A 19929-nucleotide genomic window follows, 5' to 3' on the forward strand; every position below is an offset into this window, starting at 1 on the left:
CTTTGCTTTGGTAATTTTCTGCCCCGTGCTGTGAGCGTGTGGGATTCTGTCCACACCCAAAAACCTGGGGTCTGACCCCAGAAATGAGCAGTGGTGGGGTTGGACGGGGTTGATGCTCAGTGGATTTCTTTTCCTGTGGCTGGGTGAGCTTTCTGCTCCAGCCTGAGAGGGCTGGAAGTGTCCCAGGCCAGGTTGGACACTGGGGTTTGGAGCAGCCTGGGACAGTGGAAGGTGTCCCTGCCATGGCAGGGTGGGGCTGGATGGGCTTTAGAAGATCCTTCCAAGCCAAACCATTCCATGGTTCTCTGGTGCTGTGCCTCAGCCCTGCCCTGGGGACGCTCCAGGGATCTCTGTGCACTCCACACAGCCTGATCCCAGATGTCAGGGGCCAGGCATCCCTGGGAATGCAGACACACGAGCTCCAGTGGGAACCAGGAACAAATTTGGGCTGAGGACGGTGAGCCCTGGGAGCCAGCACCACCCAGGCATGTGCACCACCCTGAGAAGTTCAGTCCAATAGAAATTGTTTTGGTAAAAATAAACCAGACACTAAAAGATGAAGACACCCAACAGGCAGAAAAGAGTTTTGAGGACAGCTGCTGACTCTGGGAACAGTTCTTTTAGATTTATGTGCCTAATAGTGCTCTCCAGCACCTTTGATTTTGTCCTTAAAGCCTGAATGACCCTTAAGAGACCCCTTGGACACTCACCAGAAATAGCTGAGGCTCCTTCTTTTCTTTTGTTATGTGATTCCTTTGTGAACATTGGGTGCTAGAAGAGTGTGTTCTTTCTTCACAGGAAAAAAAGAAAAAAAAATTAAGAAATTTCCTCTTTCCTATGAAGTCCCTACCTCTGTTGATCATCCCTGGAAATTGGGAATTACTGCCTTGATTTTCAGATTAGTCACTGAAAAGCTTCCCTTAAGAGTTTTATTTTGAAATTTTAATTCTGGCTTGATGAAGACATCCCTGTGGCTCGTTCAGTGCCAAAAAAAAAAAAGAGGAAATGTGCCAATCCTGGGTGGGCTGAGCCTCTCAAAGCTTCAGTGGGGTTTTTGGGGAGAGGTCAGAGTGTGGTGGCAGCAGATGAGCCAGCAGGACTGGTCAGCTCCTCGTGTTTCGGGTGCTGGGAGCAGCCTGGCTGAATCACATCCTCCCAGGGCATGGAGAGGTGCTTTGGCCAAAGAGAATTCCTTTCTGTGTGCTTTTCACGTGGAAATCCAGAACTTCTCTGGCTGTTAATTGAAAATTGGGTGCCTGACTTGAACTTTGAAGAGATTGTGTTTAAAAAGTTAATTATTTCATAGAGTCACAGAGTGGTTTGGGTTGGAGGGAGGTTAAAGATTATCCAGTTCCAGCCCCTTGCTAAGGGAAGGGACACCTTCCACTATTTCTTTTTACAAAATTTACAAAAACTTTTATAAAATTAACAAGAATTTCGGCTTTTATGTTTCATAAATGTACTTTAATCAGCAAAATGGGCAGATAGGAGGCCATGAGCTTCATCCACATCAGGAATTAAGCAGTCTGCTGACAGCAGCTTTCTTCCTCAACCCTCTTTTCACCTCCCTTCTCTTCCATTCACGGCTTTAATTGCCAGAAAAGCCCCAACAAACCAAACCCAGGAGTGCACAGAGCTGTTTCCTGCATGCTGGAGGATCAGTTCTGCCCATGCCCCCCTCTCCTCCCATCTCACCCTGACAAACTTTGCTGTGCTCAGTGGAAATTCCAGCCCTGCTCAGCCCTGCCCTCCCTGACCACGCTTCTCCTCGCCCCGTGTGCCTCAAACTGGGCAGGGGGAGGTACAGGAGTGGGAGAAGGTGGTGCTGCCTTCCCAAACTGCTGGGATTTTGCCTCAGAGGGATCTGCCCTGCTGGCACTGGGGGTTTTGGAGTTGATTTAAAGGAGCTTCACGAAATCCACATCAAGGAGCTTCTCAGAATCCGGCTCTGTTTGGTCCATGTGCAGTGGCAGCATCTCAGCTGTGGAGAGACTCCACCTTGGCACCTCTTTCCTTTCATCTTCACCCTCCTCTCTATTTTTTTCCCTTTGGTTCATTGCCCTCCACAACCATTTGGTATTTTTTAAGCCGGACTAAATTTATCTGCACTCAGCTCTCGCTGACGACTCGCGGAACTCGACTCGCGTAAAAACCCCGCGCGTTGTTTTTCCTTCCTGCTTTTTCTGCCCAGGGCTGGGCAAGATTTTGGGTATTTGATGTCCTGAGCAGCCAGGGGGTCAGAAACAGCCCCGTGTCTGTGCCTGAGCCCAGTGTGGGTGGCACGGCTGGGTCGCGCTCTGTGTCACCGCTCTGTGTCACCGCGGCAGATGGCAGCTCCAGGCAGCAGCTCAGAGCTTAACAGTTTGCTAAATAACTGTGATCTCTGAGGGAAAAAAATTCCTTCTCTCTTTCTCCAACTGCTGAACTCATTGTCTGGAGTGAAATCTGCCAGAATGAAGTTGCCTGTTGGGGAGGAATTAAAGTTACTGGGGGGGAAAATGTTGGAATATATTTAGTTCTGTTGGATGCAATTTTTCCCTAAGCCATGTGCAGTCAAAATTATTTGTTTTCTAACACATTCACTCTGTATCTTTATTTTTTTTTTCCCCAGTCATTAACTTCTGGATATGTGCAGGGAACTTTTGAAATGGCAAATAAGGAAGAGAACAGGGAGAAGAACAGATATCCCAACATCCTGCCATGTAAGCCTTTCACTTTTGTTTTAAGCCAGGCAATTAATTTTGGCACTGAGTGGTAGTGTTCATGTGCTGAAAATTCTCAAATAATAACAATTTCACTGGTCAGAAATGCTCTTCATGTGTTGTCAGTGGTTTGGGAACTCTGGGCTTTCCACACCTCCTGCTTGCAACGAAATACCATATTTCAGATTTAAGAACTTGCAAATGTCCTTGTTTTCTTTCAGATGATCATTCCAGAGTGATTTTGACCCAAATTGATGGAGTCCCACCTTCAGACTACATTAATGCTTCATATATAGATGTGAGTTGGGAGTTGCCTACAGCTGGCCAGACTTTGGGAATTAAAGAAGTAATTCTCTGCTAGCACACGTTGGCCTTTCACCTTTTAACTGCTGTGGCATTTGTTTCCACAGGGTTATAAAGAAAAGAATAAATTTATAGCAGCACAAGGTAACTGGTTCTCATTTCTCTCTTCTCTCTAGCTTAGGGGTGAGCACCTTTCATCTTAGATGTGTTTGAAAGGTTATTTTTAGCTGCAGGTGGTGGTCAAGTGTGAGGCTGGATTTAGAGGTTACACTTGAAATGAACTTGAAATAAGTGTGAGGTGAGCAAACTGCCTCTAGACCTGCAGATTCTGCTCAGAACAGAGGCTCATTTCCCCCTCCAGACCCTCTTTGCTTCAAAATCGGTGTCTCCTGATGATCCATTCCAAGTTTTTTGTGGTCACAGGGAACCCTGGACCTTGGTATGGGAAAGCTACAAAGTAGGAATTCAAAATGTTGTTCCTGCCATAGTTAAAAGATGAAATAATATTTAAGAATTAATGTGTTAAGAGAATTTTCCAGGGCCTGAAGGGGCTCCAGGAGAGCTGGAGAGGGACTGGGGACAAGGCATGGAGGGACAGGAGCCAGGGAATGGCTTTAAAATGACAGTGGGTGGGTTTAGATGGGAAACTGGGCAGAAATTGTTGAACTTGGCAGGGTGGGCAGGCCCTGGGACAGGGGAAGGTGTCCCTGCCATGGCAGGAGGCTGGAAAATAAATAATCTTTAATATCCAACTCAGATCATTCTGTGATTCTATGACAAATATTTCAAGAGAGGAGATTCCTTCTAAAAATGTAGATTTGGGTGTGTGATTATGTAAAAACTAGCATGAAGGGGGTGTTATTTCATACATAAATATATAAATATTCCAAACCTGTGCAGGTGTGGCAAACCCAGCTGTGGGTGGGTGCCCAGGGCAGGGATGTGGGGCTGCTCTGGGATCTGCTCCATCCCTTCTCCTGAGCATTGCCCTGCTCTGTCTGCAGGACCCAAGCAGGAAACGGTCAATGACTTCTGGAGGATGATCTGGGAGCAGAAATCAGCCATTATTGTCATGTTAACCAACCTGAAAGAAAGAAAAGAGGTAAAGAGCTTTTTCACTCTGCTCTGGGATGTCCCCTGTGCTCCAAAAGCAGCCCTGGCTGCTCAGGGTCTGATCAGGTGCATTTCTGACAACTTCCTGCCCTGGCCCCTGTCAGCACAGCTGAGTTTCTGCTCCAAAATGGAGCTTTCAATTCTAAAATACCCATTTATATCAGGTGATCTCAAGGAGAAAATTCTGATGGTCAGGTGTGTCCTGCATAGCCCAGAGCCAAAGGAAAATTCTGTGGATTTATCCCTGTGCAAGGCTGCATTTGTGGATGGGACTGATTAGGAATGAAGATAAAAACTCATTTTCCTGAGTGTTATGTTGTAGATATCACAATTTGTCAACTAAATAATGAGGAATTAAAGCTGCTTCTATCATTTGTCCCCCACTCCTCTCTGAGGATGGGCATTCCTTGTTTTCCTCCTGGACTTGATTTTCCTGCACTTTTGCTGCTGCTTGATGAAGCTCAAACAGCAGCACCAGGCCATGAGGGCCAATTCCCATTGTGAGCAGCCAGAACTGTTAAATCTGAATATTCCTGATGGCTCCAAATGAGAACTGCTTTGAATTTGAGCTAAAGCTTGAGAACAGAGCACAAACCTCACGGTCCCCACAGCTGGACACCCTGTAACGAAGCTGCCAAACTGAAACAAAAGCTGTGGGGGCTGAGTTGGTTAAAAAACAATTCAGAGCTGTTCTCACCTTCCCTGCATCAGTTTGAGCAGCAGTAGCAGGGGGCTAAAGCTGTGCCAGATGAGGAGCTCTGCACGCTCCCAGCTCTGCTCTCCTTCCCTGGTCCCAGCTGTGAGCGCTCGGCAGCGAAAGCAAAGTCAAGGTGATGAAATTCCCCGTGTTTGGGTGTAAAATTCCCCGTGTTTGGGTGTTTTTTGTGCAGGAAAAGTGTTTCCAGTACTGGCCTGACCAGGGCTGCTGGACCTACGGGAATATCCGCGTGTCTGTGGAGGATTGCATCGTGCTGGTGGATTACACCATCCGCAAGTTCTGCGTGCAGTCGGTGAGGACAGAGCTGCTCCAGGGGGGTTTTCATCTCAGTCCTCAGGGAAAGCTGAGAAAATCTCCAAGATTTGCTTGGAAGAAATTGAGGCAGTTATTTTTTGAGGGGAGAAAGGTGTGGTGCCTCTCCTGGGAGGGGAAGCAGGGTCTGCCCAGGAATATTCGGTGCAGTCCATGGGTTGAGAGAGGTTCTGGATTTCTGTGCCCAGTGATGCCCTGGGACTGCCCAGCACAGGAGCAGGGAGTTGATCTTTTGGGGAAAAACATAAATAAAAAATTTATTTATAATGATAAACTGTATTATAAAAATATGATAAAAAATTAGTGAATTTGGATCGATTTGGAAGAGCGTGTCTCACTCTTTGCAATCCTATCCTGGGGTTATTCCACTGAAAATTAATAATAAATGATATTTTTACTTAGTGTTTGTATTTTACACATGCTGAAAACTCCAAATCCTTGAGTCAGGACTGGAGTGTGGCAGGGAATAAAGCCATAATTAACCATGGCAGTTTGTTCATTAATCTTTGCATGAAAAATGAGATGTCAAACTCAGAGTCTGGGTGTTCCTGCAGCTCCACGAGGGATGCAAAGCTCCAAGGCTCGTCACACAGCTCCACTTCACCAGCTGGCCAGATTTTGGGGTGCCTTTCACACCTATTGGCATGCTGAAATTCCTGAAAAAAGTCAAAGCCTTGAATCCTGCCCATGCTGGACCAATTGTGGTTCACTGTAGGTATGTATGTGCTCCTCAGACCATTCTTGTGGCTGGGCCTGGAGTTATTTTGATATACTTAGATATTTTTTTAATGTATTTTTATATCTTTTTGAAGATTTTATGTATATTTTATATGTATTTTATACATATATTTATGTATATATGTATTTTTATATTTCTAGATAGATTTACCCACATATTTCTGTTCAGATCTGCTGAGTTTTTGAGAGCCCAGAGTAAAAACAATTTCCAAAGCTCTGTCTTTGCTGTCAGTTTAGTGCTCAAACAGAAGTTGTTGTTCTGCTGCTTGGGGTGTTTTTGTGAGGGATCTCCATTCTTTGGTATAAATCTGTTCTTTGTCAGAAAAACAGGCTGGTGATAGAAATCTGTGGCCTTTGCCACTCAGTGCTGCTCTGGGAATTCATCCCCCACTTCTCCCACAGTCAAATTACAGTTTTCTATGGAAATCAGCCCTGAAATGCCTGAAAAAGTTTGGAAGAAAGACTTGAATTCAAGAGATTTAAATGCTAAAATTTGAAAAATGTGCTTCATCCCAATCCAGAACCAATTCCCACTCATTGGTCACTCACACAGGCACATCTGTCAGAGGCTGCTGCTAAACTTGAAATCTTTAATGAAACTAAACCCAAACTCCCAAACACTTTGAAGAGAATTTCAACCTCTCCAACTCTAAGCTCACCACTGAGCAACAAGTGGCTTTTCAGGGAACAGTTATCATTGCAAGATTGGAATAAAAAGAGCACAAGAGCAGCATGAAAAGGAAAGAAGAGCAGCTTTGTCTGTCTGGGTCTTGTTTTTAAGGGAAAAAAGCTGTATATTCCTGTTTTTATCTTTTGTTTCTTGCTAGAAATACTCCCTGGAAATGTGTGCTAGTGAAAAAGAGTGTGTTTGTCCTGCTGGGATTCACCTTCTCTCCCAGGTGTCATGAATAAAAGGCTTGAAAAAAACCATTTAGATGGAAAAAGTAGATTTGAATTGTCTCAGTGGAGAATATTTTTATAGCCCTTTGCTGTGTGTGGAGCCTCATTCTGGGCTTGGGCTTTATTTGGCAGCAGCAGGAAATGCTGTGCTTGCCTTAAGCAGCAGAAGGAAAGACACAAGCAAGGAAAATACAAAATAATTTCCTAAATACCTGCAGAGATTTCAGTCTAAAGGGGCAGCAGAGCAGGGGGAGGCCGTGGTGTGTCAGGGTCTGAAACACAAGAGAGGTGACACCGAATTTCCGTCCGAGTTCAGGATGTGACACCACGGAATTGTTGGCAAAAGGAAAGGGAAGCCCATCAGCAGTGAGTAACATCCATTTTTAGGGAGCCTGTAGAGAAATCTGACCCAGCCACTCCGGACAAAACCTCTCCAGTGAGGTTTAGGAAGAGAACAAAACATTGATTTAGCAGCAGAAGTCAAGGAGTGAAAATGAGGAGTGGCAGGATTTTCTGCCGATTCTTGTGTTCTGTAAGTTTTTAGGAATAGGGTGGTTTTCTTAGAAAGAGAATTTTTTCAGTGGGGGACTTTGAGGAAAAGCTGAGTAAGGGATGCCACAAAGCAAACTCTAAGGATGGAGACACTTGGGGAGCTCCTGAGGTGAATGTCCAGGGTGGGGATGTCAGCAGCTGCAGCAGGAACGTGCAGGGATGGAATCCAGAGCTGATCTGCTCAGGGAAGTGTGGGACAGAACAGGGATGTGTAAAAAGGGGTTGGAAAGGAAAGTGAGGAGGCTGAGCTGGAGTGAAACCTCCCAGGAATGAGCAGTGAGGGCCAGGTGAGAGCTGGGGAGGGGACATCCCTGCTCAGAGGTGGCTTCCAGGGCTGTCAGGAGGAGAATGATCTCTTTTAAGTGGGAATGGAGACATTAGGACACGAGGGGGGAACTCCTTGTGGTGCCAGAGGGCTGACATGGATGGATGGGAGAGGGAAGGGAATCTCCATCGTCCCTCAGACCTCTGGAACAGTGGAACTTGTGGGCTTTGGTTTCCCTGCTGGGAAAGTGTGTGAGGAAATGAAATAATTGTGCTACAAGTACAATCTCTCTTTTTTCTTTTATTTTTCTGGTGTTGTTGAAAACCTAATGTTGCCTTGCTGAGAATTGCTTTGTATTTTTGAGCCTGTGAGGGGAAGGGAGACGTTTTTATCGTGTTCCTGGAGGGGTTTGTGGGCCAACAAAACTGCCCAGAGGGTAAAGGAGAGCTACTCATGACTAGTACAGGATGCCATGCCCTTTTCCTCTGGAAGGAAGAGCTGAAAGACGCTGGATTTTTGTCATTTCTAGTGGTCGTGCACCCTCTCGTGGCTTTTAAGGGTAGAAAAACCAAAAAGCGTTTAGGGATAGCAACATGGGGAAATGTGGAGCTAAAATTACTACAAGAATAATTAAAACTTTATTTTAAAAGTCTTAATTACCTGAATTAGTAGAGATGGTCAAGATATTTTTTTAAATGTATTTTTAAATATAATTCTGATGGCATCAGCTGGGTTGTTGTGCTAAAAGCACTATTTTTGCTGACCTTGTTAAAACGAAAAAGGGAGAGGTTTAGATGGGATATTAGGAAATAGTCTTTGCTGGAAGGGTGATCAGGCATTGGGACAGGCCACAGGGGTGGAACCTCATCCCTGGAGGGATTTTCAAAGCCTTGTGGATGTGGCACTTGGGGACATGGGGGGAACAGCTGAACTCAAGGATCTGAGACAGCTTTTCCAGCCTTCATGATTCCACGAGATTTAACATTTCCCAGCGACCACTTCAGTCCAGCCTGAGCACGAGGCTCGCTGCTGCAGCAATTCCTGCAGATTTGGGTGATTCCATGGAGGTTTTTGTGTGTTTGTCCTCTCCCCAGCGCTGGCGTGGGGCGCACGGGCACCTTCATCGTCATCGATGCCATCATCGACATGATGCACGCGGAGCAGAAGGTGGACGTGTTCGAGTTCGTCTCCAGGATCCGCAACCAGCGGCCACAGATGGTTCAGACAGATGTGAGTGTGCTGGAATCGCCCCAAATTCCAGCTTCTCCTGGGCAGAGGAGGGAATTGCTGCTGTATTCCCACTCTGTTGGGCAGCCCAGTGTGTCCCGTGATCCCATGGCTGATCCAGGGCTTGGGGTTAGTGGGAGGTGGCCCTGCCCATGGCAGGGGGTGGAACAGGATGAGTTTTAAGGTTCCTTCCAACCCAAATCGTTCTGAGATTCTCAAATTCAAAAATGCACAAAGCCCAGTGAAGGATGTGGGGTGTGGGAGAAGATAAAGGCAGAGAAGGCTCCTGAAAAACACTTCATTTTTAGGAGTCATTTCCAGGTTTTCCCATTCACAAGGGAGTGGAATGTCAGAGAATGAGTGGAAATGTGAGCAGAACAGGAACACTCTGGTTTAGTGTAATAACTTCTAATTATTATTACTTTAATGATTAGATTAGATTGTCACCAAACAGTGACAAGACAAGTAGCAGCAGTTTTGAACTGCCAGAGGACAAGGCTGGATGGGATTTTGGGCAGGGATTGTTCCTGGCAGGGTGGGCAGGGGCTGGGATGGAATTCCCAGAGCAGCTGGGGCTGCCCCTGGATCCCTGGCAGTGCCCAAGGCCAGGCTGGACATTGGGGCTGGAGCAGCTGGGACAGGGGAAGGTGTCCCTGCCATGGCAGGGGGGTACTGGATGGGATTTAAGGTCCCTTCCAAGCCAAACCATCCTGTGATTTTTAATTAAGTCCCAGAATCCCTCATTTCCCTCCCTTCATCTTCCTCTCTGTCCCTTCCAGATGCAATATTCCTTCATTTACCAAGCCTTACTCGAGTACTACCTCTACGGTGACACGGAGCTGGATGTGTCATCCCTGGAAAAACACCTCCAGTCTTCCCACAGTGCAGCACCAAACCTGGTCAAAATAGGGCTGGAAGAGGAATTTAAAGTAAGTATGGAAACCTTTCCCTTACGATTTCCAAGATTTAAGCCAAAATGTAACCTTAGAGGTGCATAAAAGGGGAAATGTTGTTTTATTTGGTGGTTGTGAATGGGGCCTTGCTGAACATTCTGTTCCCTAAATTCAGATTCTAATCTCATTCCCTCATTCAGAGCTGTCCGTGGCCTTTCTCTAAATGGTTTTTGTTTGTTTATAAAAGAAGAGTGGAGTGATTCTCTGGGTCTGGTGCAGGTTGCCAGATCAGATAATGCTGGAAGAGGAAAGTGGATTAGCTGCTCCTAATCTGCATCCCAGTGGGGATTGTTAACTCCGAGGTGACTGCCAGCAGGGAATTCACAGGGCTGGTGTTGAATGTCCAGACTGTCAGGAGAAAAACCTCAAAAATCCCACCCAAAAAACCCCATTTCTTATCAGTGGAGAAACCTCAGATGAAGAAAATCACCCTGGCTGTGTGTGATCATTGTTAAAATTATTTCAGCTCCCTGAGGGAAGAGTTAGAATTTTTTTATGATTTTCCTTATGGTAAAATATTTCTTTTCTATATAGGTTTAAAGTATTAATAGACATCTGGGTGCTAGCTGGAGTTCTCACTTTGCTCTAAAGGATTGATTTAACCAGAAATTGGGAACTGGGTAAAGAAAATGATGTAAAAATAAGTTTGATAGAGCAACAAGTTCAAAAATCAACAGTATTGAGAGAAGGAAGGTTAGATGGGATATTGGGAAGGAATTTTTGGATGTGAGGGTAGGAGGCTCTGGCACATGGAGTCCAGAGAAGCTCTGGCTTCAGGAATTGTCCAAGGCCAGGTTGGAGCAGCCTGGGATGCTGGAAGGTGTCCCTGCCCATGGCAGGCGTTGGAATGGGATGGGATTAAAAGTCTTTTCCAAGCCAAACCATTCTGGGATTCTGTGCTTGTTAATTTTGACAGGCAGGACAATGAAGTGGCAGTGATTTGAAGCCAGTGAAGCCACTGCAGGGCCCTGGGAGGGTGGGATGAGCTGTGTGCCCCCACTCCCAGCCCCCTGCGCTCACCCCCCGTGTGCTTTCTGCAGAAGCTGACCAACGTGCGCATCATGAAGGAGAACATGAGGACTGGCAACCTTCCAGCCAACATGAAGAAAGCAAGAGTCATCCAGATCATCCCCTGTAAGAGCCCAGCCTCTCACCTCCAGAGAAAGGGCCATAAATCCCTGCCTGGGAGCACACACTGGATCTGTGTGCTGGCAGAGCACAGCTCCCCTTACAAACTGTCATCTGTGAAAAATTCAGTGAATTGGGTTTTATTAAATCACCCTAAAATCTGTTACAGTCGGGGATTTTGAATTTCAGTAACTTGGTGGTTTCACCTTTTAAACCAGCCCTTCTCTGTGTGCTTCCTTGCTCCATCTGAGCAGCACTGCAATGTCTGCACCTGGAAATGAGCAGCTCAGAGAAAAGATTTGGTGGGGTTTGTTCTTCCATGTGCAGTTGGCAGAAGTAAGACTGGACTCAAAATTAAGACTAAACTTTTAAACTTAAGACTGGACTCTTCTGGACTCAAGACTAAGCCCAGACTTCTCTTTTCCAGATGATTTTAACAGAGTGATTCTGTCCATGAAAAGAGGGCAGGAGTACACCGACTACATCAATGCTTCCTTCATAGATGTAAGTATGCAACATTTTTGTGCATTTCCTTTTCAAATCAGAGGTTTTGCTGCTGCTGAGTCTTTTTAAAGAGGCACAATCAGCTTGGCTTGCAAACAACATGAGCTTTGTTTATGGGAGTTTCCAAATGCATTTCTAATCTGGGGTTTTTAATTTCAGTTTGAACGGCTGTGCAGTTTAAACCTTGCTGTTAGATTTATAAACCAAACCTTTTATTAAATTCTGATCAAAGAAATCAGCTGCACAACCGACAGGCAGTGATTGCATTATCTGGGTCAGGTTAACAGGTGTAAATATTTGCTTTTCTGAGAAACAGAAAAGTCAGTGTTGAGCACAGGGAAAAGCTATCGGTTTCTGGCAAAGCCAGGCTTTACTTGGGCAGAGCTGGATAAATTCCAAGCTTTCTTCCTGTTGGAAGCTGAGTAACACAGGATTGTGTCTTGTTTTTGTTTAGATGTGACAATTTGTCCTTAAGCAGTAAAACCACGTTAGTGACCAGGGGTTGTGGATTCCATAGGGATCACAACTGCATGGAAATAAGGAAAGGCTGGATGTGGCCCTCAGTGCCTTGTGTTGGCTCACAGGTTGAACTCCATGACCTCAGAGGTCTTTTCTGACCTCATGGATTCTGTGAAATAAAACTGGATCTCAAAACTTGAGGTAGAAGTTAATCCTGGAGAAAAGCTGGGAGCTGCTGTTGTGATAGCCTTGTGAAATCTGGTCCTGCAGAATCTCATCCTCTCAGGCATGGCTGGGAAAATTCACCTGAGGATTGTGAATTTGGGGGAGATTTTAGAACCACAGAATCTCTGAGGGCGGAAAAGCTCCCTCAGACCATCGAGTCCAACCATCCCCCAGCACTGCCAAGGCCACCACTGCCCCATGTCCCCAAGTGCCACCTCCACATGGATTTTAAATCCCTCCTGGGACTGGAGCACTTCCTGGGGCACTGCCAGCACTTTCTGTGGGGGAATTTCCCCCTGATACCCAACTTCAGCCCTCCTGGTGGACGCTGAGGCGGTTCCCTGGGAGAGGAGCCCCGGTTTGAGCCGCGATGTGGCCGTGCCCAGCGGCTCCGGGTGATCGCGCTCTGTTCCCGCAGGGATATCGGCAGAAGGATTATTTCATTGCCACCCAGGGCCCCCTCCCGCACACGGTGGAGGATTTCTGGAGGATGGTGTGGGAGTGGAAGTGCCACACCATCGTCATGCTCACCGAGGTCCAGGAGAGGGAGCAGGTGCGTGCCCACCCCGCAGCCCCACCCTTCCCCTTCCCACCAGCAATTCTGCGTTTGGGGTTTGTTTTTTGCCAAAACAATTCCAGCAATCTGAGATTTTATTTTCTTGGCTTTTCCTAAAATGAGCACTTGCTTCACTCTTTGGTGTGGGGGCAGCGTTGCTGCTTTTTCTGGAATTGTCAGGAAGCACAAAACAAGTGCAGAATATTGTGATTTTTCAAAGCTTCCGGTTCTCTTCAAGGGGTGCCTGACACAGGACAGAGTTTTGGGAGCTGGGAACAAACTTCTGTGTAAACTTTTATCCCATTTGTCCCAGTAAAAGCTCCTGTTGCTCATTCTGGGCCTGTCCTAATTTGATTTGAATACGAGAAATAATTAATTATTTAATTTAAATATGAGAATTCATCTCATTAATTAAAGACTCCTGTGCTGCAACTTGAAAATTCTGGGTTCAACAAGGGTATTGTGAAAAGCTTTTTCTTGGTGGTTTTGGGAGGTTTTTAACAACATTGCCTTGCTTTCAGGAATTCCATTTATTATTCCACTCTGTTTTAAAGCAATATTTGCTGTCTGGGCCTCTTGAGCCCTTTTCATCATGATGGTTTCTATTCAAGAAATATTTTATCACTGTATTCTTAGTGTTTAAAACACACTCATTATGCTGGATGTCACTTCTTATACCAGAGATTCATGACAATGTGGGGGGTGGAATAAATCAAGGAATGTTTGCAATTCTCTGGATTCTGCAGGAAAAATGCTGCCAGTACTGGCCATCAGAGGGCTCCGTGACTCACGGAGAGATCACGGTGGAAATCAAGAGTGACAACCTGATGGATGCCATCAGTGTGAGGGACTTCCTGGTTACATTTAATCAGGTAATTATTTAAAATTCCACCCTTTTTGTTGTTGTGTTTTGTTTTTTTTTTCATCAGAAGACATTTATAAATCTGGTTATGTATCTTAAATTCCGGGATTTCTGTCTAAACTTAAATGTGGTTAATTAAGAGGAAGCTTATATGGAATAATTTTGCTTAAATCCCTGGAAATTCGGATCAGTAAAATGGGTGGTTGCAAAATGGGGGGTGGGTTTTGGGGTTTGTTAAACTGTTTTGTTGTCACTGTTATTCTAGAAAATTATAGATTTTTCTGCCATCTCCCACATAGGTAGCAAAGAAAATTTGATTCAAGACTTTTCACAGAATTCCAGAGTGGTTTGGGTTGGGAGTTCAGAACTTATCTCACCCCAACTCCTGCCATGGGCAGAGACATCTCCCTCTACCCCAGGTTTTTTCCAAGCCCTTTCTAACCTGGCCTTGGGCATTTCCAGTGTATCCTAAGACCTTTCCTAAGAGTAAACAGCTAAAGGAAAACTGTAGGGGGAAATTATCAGTGGGTGGGGGGATTTAGAACCGGACCTGCCAGGATGGAATCATGGAATATTACTGGAAATAAGATCATCAAGGTCCTTAATATGTTACCAGCCTGCAAATACTCTCCTGTAGCAGCACAAAATTGCTGCTGCAGATGTTCCAGGCAGGAATTGTGTTTCCACCTGGAGGGAACAAGTGGCTGAGTGATGTTTTCCTGCTGGCAGAGCAACCAGGAGAAGCAGAGCAGGCTGGTCAGGCAGTTCCACTTCCACGGGTGGCCGGAGATCGGGATTCCTGCCGAAGGGAAAGGCATGATCGACCTCATTGCAGCAGTGCAGAAACAGCAGCAGCAGACAGGGAACCACCCCATCACTGTGCACTGCAGGTGAGCCCCCTCTGCACCTCAGCCTGCCCATTCCGTGCCCCTGGCATTCCTCTTTTCCCATTTTTATCCCAAATAAACGTGTTTTCACTGCAGTGCTGGAGCGGGGAGAACGGGAACCTTCATAGCACTGAGCAACATCCTGGAGCGGGTGAAGGCCGAGGGGCTCCTGGACGTGTTCCAAGCCGTGAAGAGCTTGAGGCTGCAGAGGCCACACATGGTGCAAACGCTGGTATGGGATCTACCAGGGCTTTGGAAGGCAGCTCTGCCTCTAAATATTCTTGGGAGAGGAGAAGGAAGGGGTTTTGTGCAGGTTGATATAAATGATGTGTGGTGGATTGTGTGTGCACCATTATCAGGGTTTTACAGGGGTTTTTAGAGCATGTCTGAAAATACAGCTTGGTTAAATATTGTCTGCCTTGCAGGAGCTTGAGGCAGTTAAACTAAAGATATTTTGAGTGTTGCAGATGAGAAAATATATTAAGTAAATGGCTTTCAAGGTATTTATTAGTTGTTCTTTCTTTCCTTCAAATGTCTGGGCATAAACTGGAATCATGGAATGGTTTGGGTTGGAAGGGACCTTAAAGCTTATCCCATTCCCACCCCTGCCATGGGCAGGGACACCTTCCACTATCCCAGGCTGGGATGTGCCCCATCCAGCCTGGCCTTGGACACTGCCAGAGATGTGGAAATCCTTGGAAATGTCTCTGACTTGTTTAAAATCTTTAAAGTTTTCCTTCAAGTCATCTGCAATGACTGTTTGAAGCTTAGTCCAGATGCTTTTCCCCATTGAGAAAACATAAAAGGGTTTTTTGAGGCTTTTCTTAACTTGCAAATATACAAGTATTGCTTCCATTCAGCAATCTGAAACCTCTTTAGGAACAATTGCCTCAAAGCCTTTTTCCAGGGAAATGTTTTCTCTGTCCTGTGGATAGAAAGAAAGGGGATGAAGGAATGGATTGGATTATCCATGGTGAGGCTGAGACAGGGCTGGATGGGATTTTGGGAAGGGATTGTTCCTGGCAGGGTGAGGAGGAGCTGGGGTGGAATTCCAATCCCTGGATCCCTGGCAGTGCCCAAGGCCAGGCTGGACATTGGGGCTGGAGCAGCTGGGACAGGGGAAGGTGTCCCTGCCATGGCTGGGGTGGGATGGGGGGGATTTGAGGTCCTTTCCAACCCAAACCATCCTGGGATGATTCCCTGATTATCCCTGGGCAGTGCTCAGGAGTTTCTGCTGTGAGCAGCTGGGTTTAAATCAAAAGCCAGGCCTAAGAACTGATGCAGTTTAAGAACCATCTCTGAAAAAGCTCAGGAAATCATTTGAAGCAAAGAGCAAGGATCAGCCTGACCAGTGTCTGCCCAAAGCAAGAGGAACCATTGTTTTTATCTAAAATAATAAACAGAAATCAGACCAGGCCTCAGCTACTGGTCCCAGTTAGGATGTGATGAATTTATCACTGGGATTTGTAGAATTCCAATTTTCTAACTGTAACCAAAAGCACATTTTGATGTCTTTTCCTTGTTTTTCAGGAACAGTATGAATTCTGCTACAGAGTGGTACAAGATTTCATCGACATCTTTTCAGATTATGCTAATTTCAAATGAGAATTCTGCCTTATTTTTTAATTTGTCTGTATAAATAGTTGTACATTATGTTAATTTATTCCATGTCACTTGGATTGTTGACTGAACTGTAAATACAACGTTGTGCTGGCTCTAAAAATTGCATTTGCTGTATAAAGTTGTTTCTTAAATAGAAATATCTTCTAAAGCAAAATATAATGTTCCTATACTGTATAGCACTGTAAGATGGGATAGAAATCTTTATTCTAAATAACAAAAAATTAATTCTTGGGGGTTTTTTTTCACCCTTTGAGTTTTGCCACTCATAAATATTTATCAACAATGTTCTCTCCCAGTTCTTGAATTTTTTGACAGGTGATTTACAGTTCATCTTAAAAAAAGTGAATTTTGGTGCACGTGTTTAAACATGTTTTGTTCACCAGGGAAGTATGTTCACCATGAAAACAGATATTTATTTTTCTAGACTGTTTTAAAGAGCCTCCAGGTTTTGTTGGATTTTGAGTCCTATTGTCCATAGGATAAAATCAGTAGAAATACAGATTTGAATTTTTGAATTAACAGAACTTTCAAAGCCTTGTTAATTTGTTTTTTCTTCCCAAATTTTGTTTAAATTGACTCGAAAAGGCAATAATGTGATTTTTAGAATATTTTGCATATTTGAAAAGTATATTTTGCAGCACCTGAACTTGTCTACTTGAAGAGAAAGGCCAGAAATGGAGTTAAAAGTTTCTCTTCTCTATAATCACTTGCATAATTTCCCACTTCTTTAAAATAAGAGATGAACTCTTACTCCTTGATTTGATTCAGCAGGATAATTAAGAGGTAAAAATTGGAAAAAAACATTTTATGAATAGTTTAATTTGAGAAACATTGAGTATTGTAGCAAAAGTTCCTCCAGGTTCTTACCCTCCCAAAAATGTGATCAAAAAAGGATTTTCCATGAGGGGTTTAGGGTTGTGTACAGAGATATATTTTTACTGAAAGCACTACTGAGAATAGAGTTGGTGACAGAAAATATAAAAGTTTTTATTACAGCCCTGACCAGGGGCTGGAAAATCCCCACAATCACAGGGCACCTGAATGTTGAATAATTACCAAGTTGATCTTTCCCACTTTTCCAAAAGCATCTCTGACTTAATGAGCACAAAGGGGGTGAATCTGTAATTAATTCCATAACGAATATGCAACAGTTCTGTCTTGTCCAGCTGGGCTTTGGCCACGCAACATCAAAGCCTTATTTCAAACAAGCAGCTTAAACTGAGCTTTTTCCCTGCTGTTCTTGCACTATTTTACCCCATTCCAATAATCCCATTGCACCTTGGAGCAACACAAGGGGACGGGAAGGTGTCCCTAGGTCTCCTTCCATTCCATCCTAGCTGGAAAAGGTTTGGGGTGGGAATTCCTGAGCACCCAATTCCCACAGTGCCCTTGGCTGTTCTTGTCTTCCCATCGCTGCACTCCTGTATTTATTTGTACAGTAATTATGCACCTCAAAAACGAGATTGTTTAAAGATTAAACCTGGCTCGTGAGTCTCTATGAGAAGAAACACTCAGGCCACAGGGTTGGGTAGTGAAAGTGGAGCTGAGGAAGGAAGGGCATGTTCCTGAAATTCCATCCAAATTGAAAGAGCCAGAATAAATCCAGGCTGGAAACTGATACAGGGGGGGCTCAGTCTGATTTATAGCACAGGGAGACTCTCAGAGGTTGGAGAATAATGCAAAGGAATTCCCATTTTCTGATCCTGATGTCAGGATTTTTCTGACCATTTAGCCCACACTTGAATAACTTGTCAGATTTTTGGGTCCCTGAGGTACAAATTTGGGCTGAGCTGTCCGTGAAGTCAATCTCGGTGCAGGGAGACTCCCAGAGCTTGGAAAATAAGGCAAAGGAATTCCTGTTTTCTGATTTCAGGAGCTTTCCATCCATAGATAGCCAACATTTAAATACTAATAATATTAATTTGTCTGTTTGGCAGATTTGTGAGTCCCTGTGGTAAAAATTGAGGCTGTCTCCTGAAATCAGCCTCAGTGCAGGAAGACTCCAAAAGGTTGGAAAATAAAGGAATTCCCACGTTAACAATCCTGATGTCAGGATCTTTCTGACCATTTAGCCAGCATTTGAGCAATAATAATAATAATTGGTGTGTTGGGCAGATTTTGGGGTCCCTGAGGTCAATCTGAGTGCAGCAGTGATGGGGAGTGGGGGTCTCCCCCAGGAGCTGCAGCACAATTCCAGCTTCCCATGAGGTTCACCAAAACCTCCTTCCAACCAGGAGCAGGATGGAGTTCAGCTGGAACACCAAGGCCTCGCTGGGTACTTGGATTTCAGTCAATAACCAGATTGAGATATCAAGGAGGAGAGAGAAATGCCTAAAATGTGACTCAGAATTCACAGTCCAGAAGGGATTTTGTGGAGTGAGAAGAGCTCCCTTGGCAGTTGTTGGGTGTTGCTCAGTGGCTGGAGCTCTGGGGAGTGTCACAGTGGATTGGAATTTTCCTTTGACTCTCCATCCATTGCATGGAATTCCTTTAAAAGGCCAAATTGTTGGATTGGAAGTGTCCTTCTGATCTGTGTGTGCTTTTTGGTCACTGTGTGACTTTGACTGTTCATGTGTTCAGAAGGTCCCAGCTCAGCATTTAAGCGTTCGCTTCCCAACATCCTCATCCCACAATCCATGGAATGCCGTGGATTCCCTGTTCCCAAAGCAATCCCTTAGAAGTGCTTGGCTGACTTGGGCCTTAATGAAGAATGCATACTGTTATTAGCAGTGTTTTTTAGGCTATTTTTATGTATTTTTTAAACTTTTAAAATGAGCCTGACCACCCCGTGTTCAGTCTTTTGAAATGTTTGCGTTTCCCTCGTCCCATTTTTCGTGTAAAGTTACTGGAACTTTTCTGTATAACCAAAATGTATTTAATTTATCAAATCTTTATAATATATATATATGTATGTATTATACAGTTTCAGCTCTTATTATTCTTTTTTCCTTACATTTCTAATTTGATCTTGCTGTGTTTTTAATGCCGGTGAATGTGGCTGAATTATTTGTATATGCAAATTGCAAGATCTAATACATTCTGATGCAAGAACAAAGCTTCCTTTTTATTCTTCACCTGCATTATTTTCCTTTAAATCTTTTAATTTCATTCCTGTGTTGTGTGTTCATTTGAATTAAGCATTCTAAAAGAGTTGAAATCCATTATCTAGATAAGTAATTTTTCAGTGCTTATCTGTAGCTGTTTGGGAGTAAAATTGATTTATTTTGAATATTGTGCATATAATGGGTGTAGGAACTCATGGAAGCAGTTGGAATCTGGGTCATCCTAAACTGTCTGGATAAGTAAGATCTGATGAAATAAATACAGTAAAATTAAGTAAATATAGTAAAATAATCCTGTGGTAAACTGTGGTGTCATACCAAGATAGAAATAGGATCTAAACTTCCAGCTGTGTCACCAATCATGAATTGAAAGTTCATTCTAATTAACAGCAATTTTTAAATTCAAGTTTTACATTGGATATGTTGCTAAAGTTAACCATCCCCGCTGTTGTAACAAGGTGGGGGAGGTTTGTGTAAAGCAGGAGTAACTGCTCAGGGGTTGCATCCTAATGTCAAATCAAATAGGATTTTTTGAAGCCTGATTTCTGTTTGGCCCCTTTTCTGTTTCCCTGCTCCACCCCACACCTCCCCTTTGGGAGATGCTTCTTCAGGGGGACTCATTTTAGGATTTATTTTTCCCCCACAGTTGTTGGGAAGAACTTTCCTGCATGTCCTTCCTGGGCAGGATGAGAGGAAATGACCTCAAATTGTGCCAGGGGAGGTTTGGAAATTAAAATTTCTTCATGGAAAGAGTTTTAAAGCTTTGGAAAATTGCCTGGGGCAGTGGTTCCCATCCTTGCAAGTGTTCAAAAAACGTGTGGGTGCGGCATTGAGGATGTG

At 44.4% G+C, this 19929-nt stretch overlaps 1 protein-coding gene across 3 annotated transcripts in view; it reads left to right on the forward strand.

Annotated features, from left to right (window-relative positions):
* Positions 1–19365, forward strand: part of PTPRE (protein tyrosine phosphatase receptor type E) — a 77735-nt gene extending 58370 nt beyond the window's left edge. For 2 of the 3 annotated variants that reach the window (XM_015633717.2, XM_015633718.3), the window contains 15 exons: positions 2612–2702; positions 2924–3000; positions 3113–3149; positions 4010–4107; positions 5009–5128; positions 5703–5863; positions 8698–8833; positions 9610–9759; positions 10824–10917; positions 11339–11415; positions 12518–12652; positions 13402–13527; positions 14247–14407; positions 14501–14636; positions 15935–19365. In XM_015633717.2, coding sequence (XP_015489203.1) covers positions 2612–2702; positions 2924–3000; positions 3113–3149; positions 4010–4107; positions 5009–5128; positions 5703–5863; positions 8698–8833; positions 9610–9759; positions 10824–10917; positions 11339–11415; positions 12518–12652; positions 13402–13527; positions 14247–14407; positions 14501–14636; positions 15935–16009 — 1674 coding nt within the window. In that variant the 3' untranslated portion in view covers positions 16010–19365. The remainder of the gene's footprint in view (positions 1–2611; positions 2703–2923; positions 3001–3112; positions 3150–4009; positions 4108–5008; positions 5129–5702; positions 5864–8697; positions 8834–9609; positions 9760–10823; positions 10918–11338; positions 11416–12517; positions 12653–13401; positions 13528–14246; positions 14408–14500; positions 14637–15934) is intronic. The other variant, XM_033515684.1, reaches the window with a different exon arrangement.
* The last annotated feature ends 564 nt before the right edge of the window (positions 19366–19929 follow it).

Source organism: Parus major, chromosome 6 (assembly GCF_001522545.3).
Source record: "Parus major isolate Abel chromosome 6, Parus_major1.1, whole genome shotgun sequence".
NCBI lineage: Eukaryota > Metazoa > Chordata > Aves > Passeriformes > Paridae > Parus > Parus major.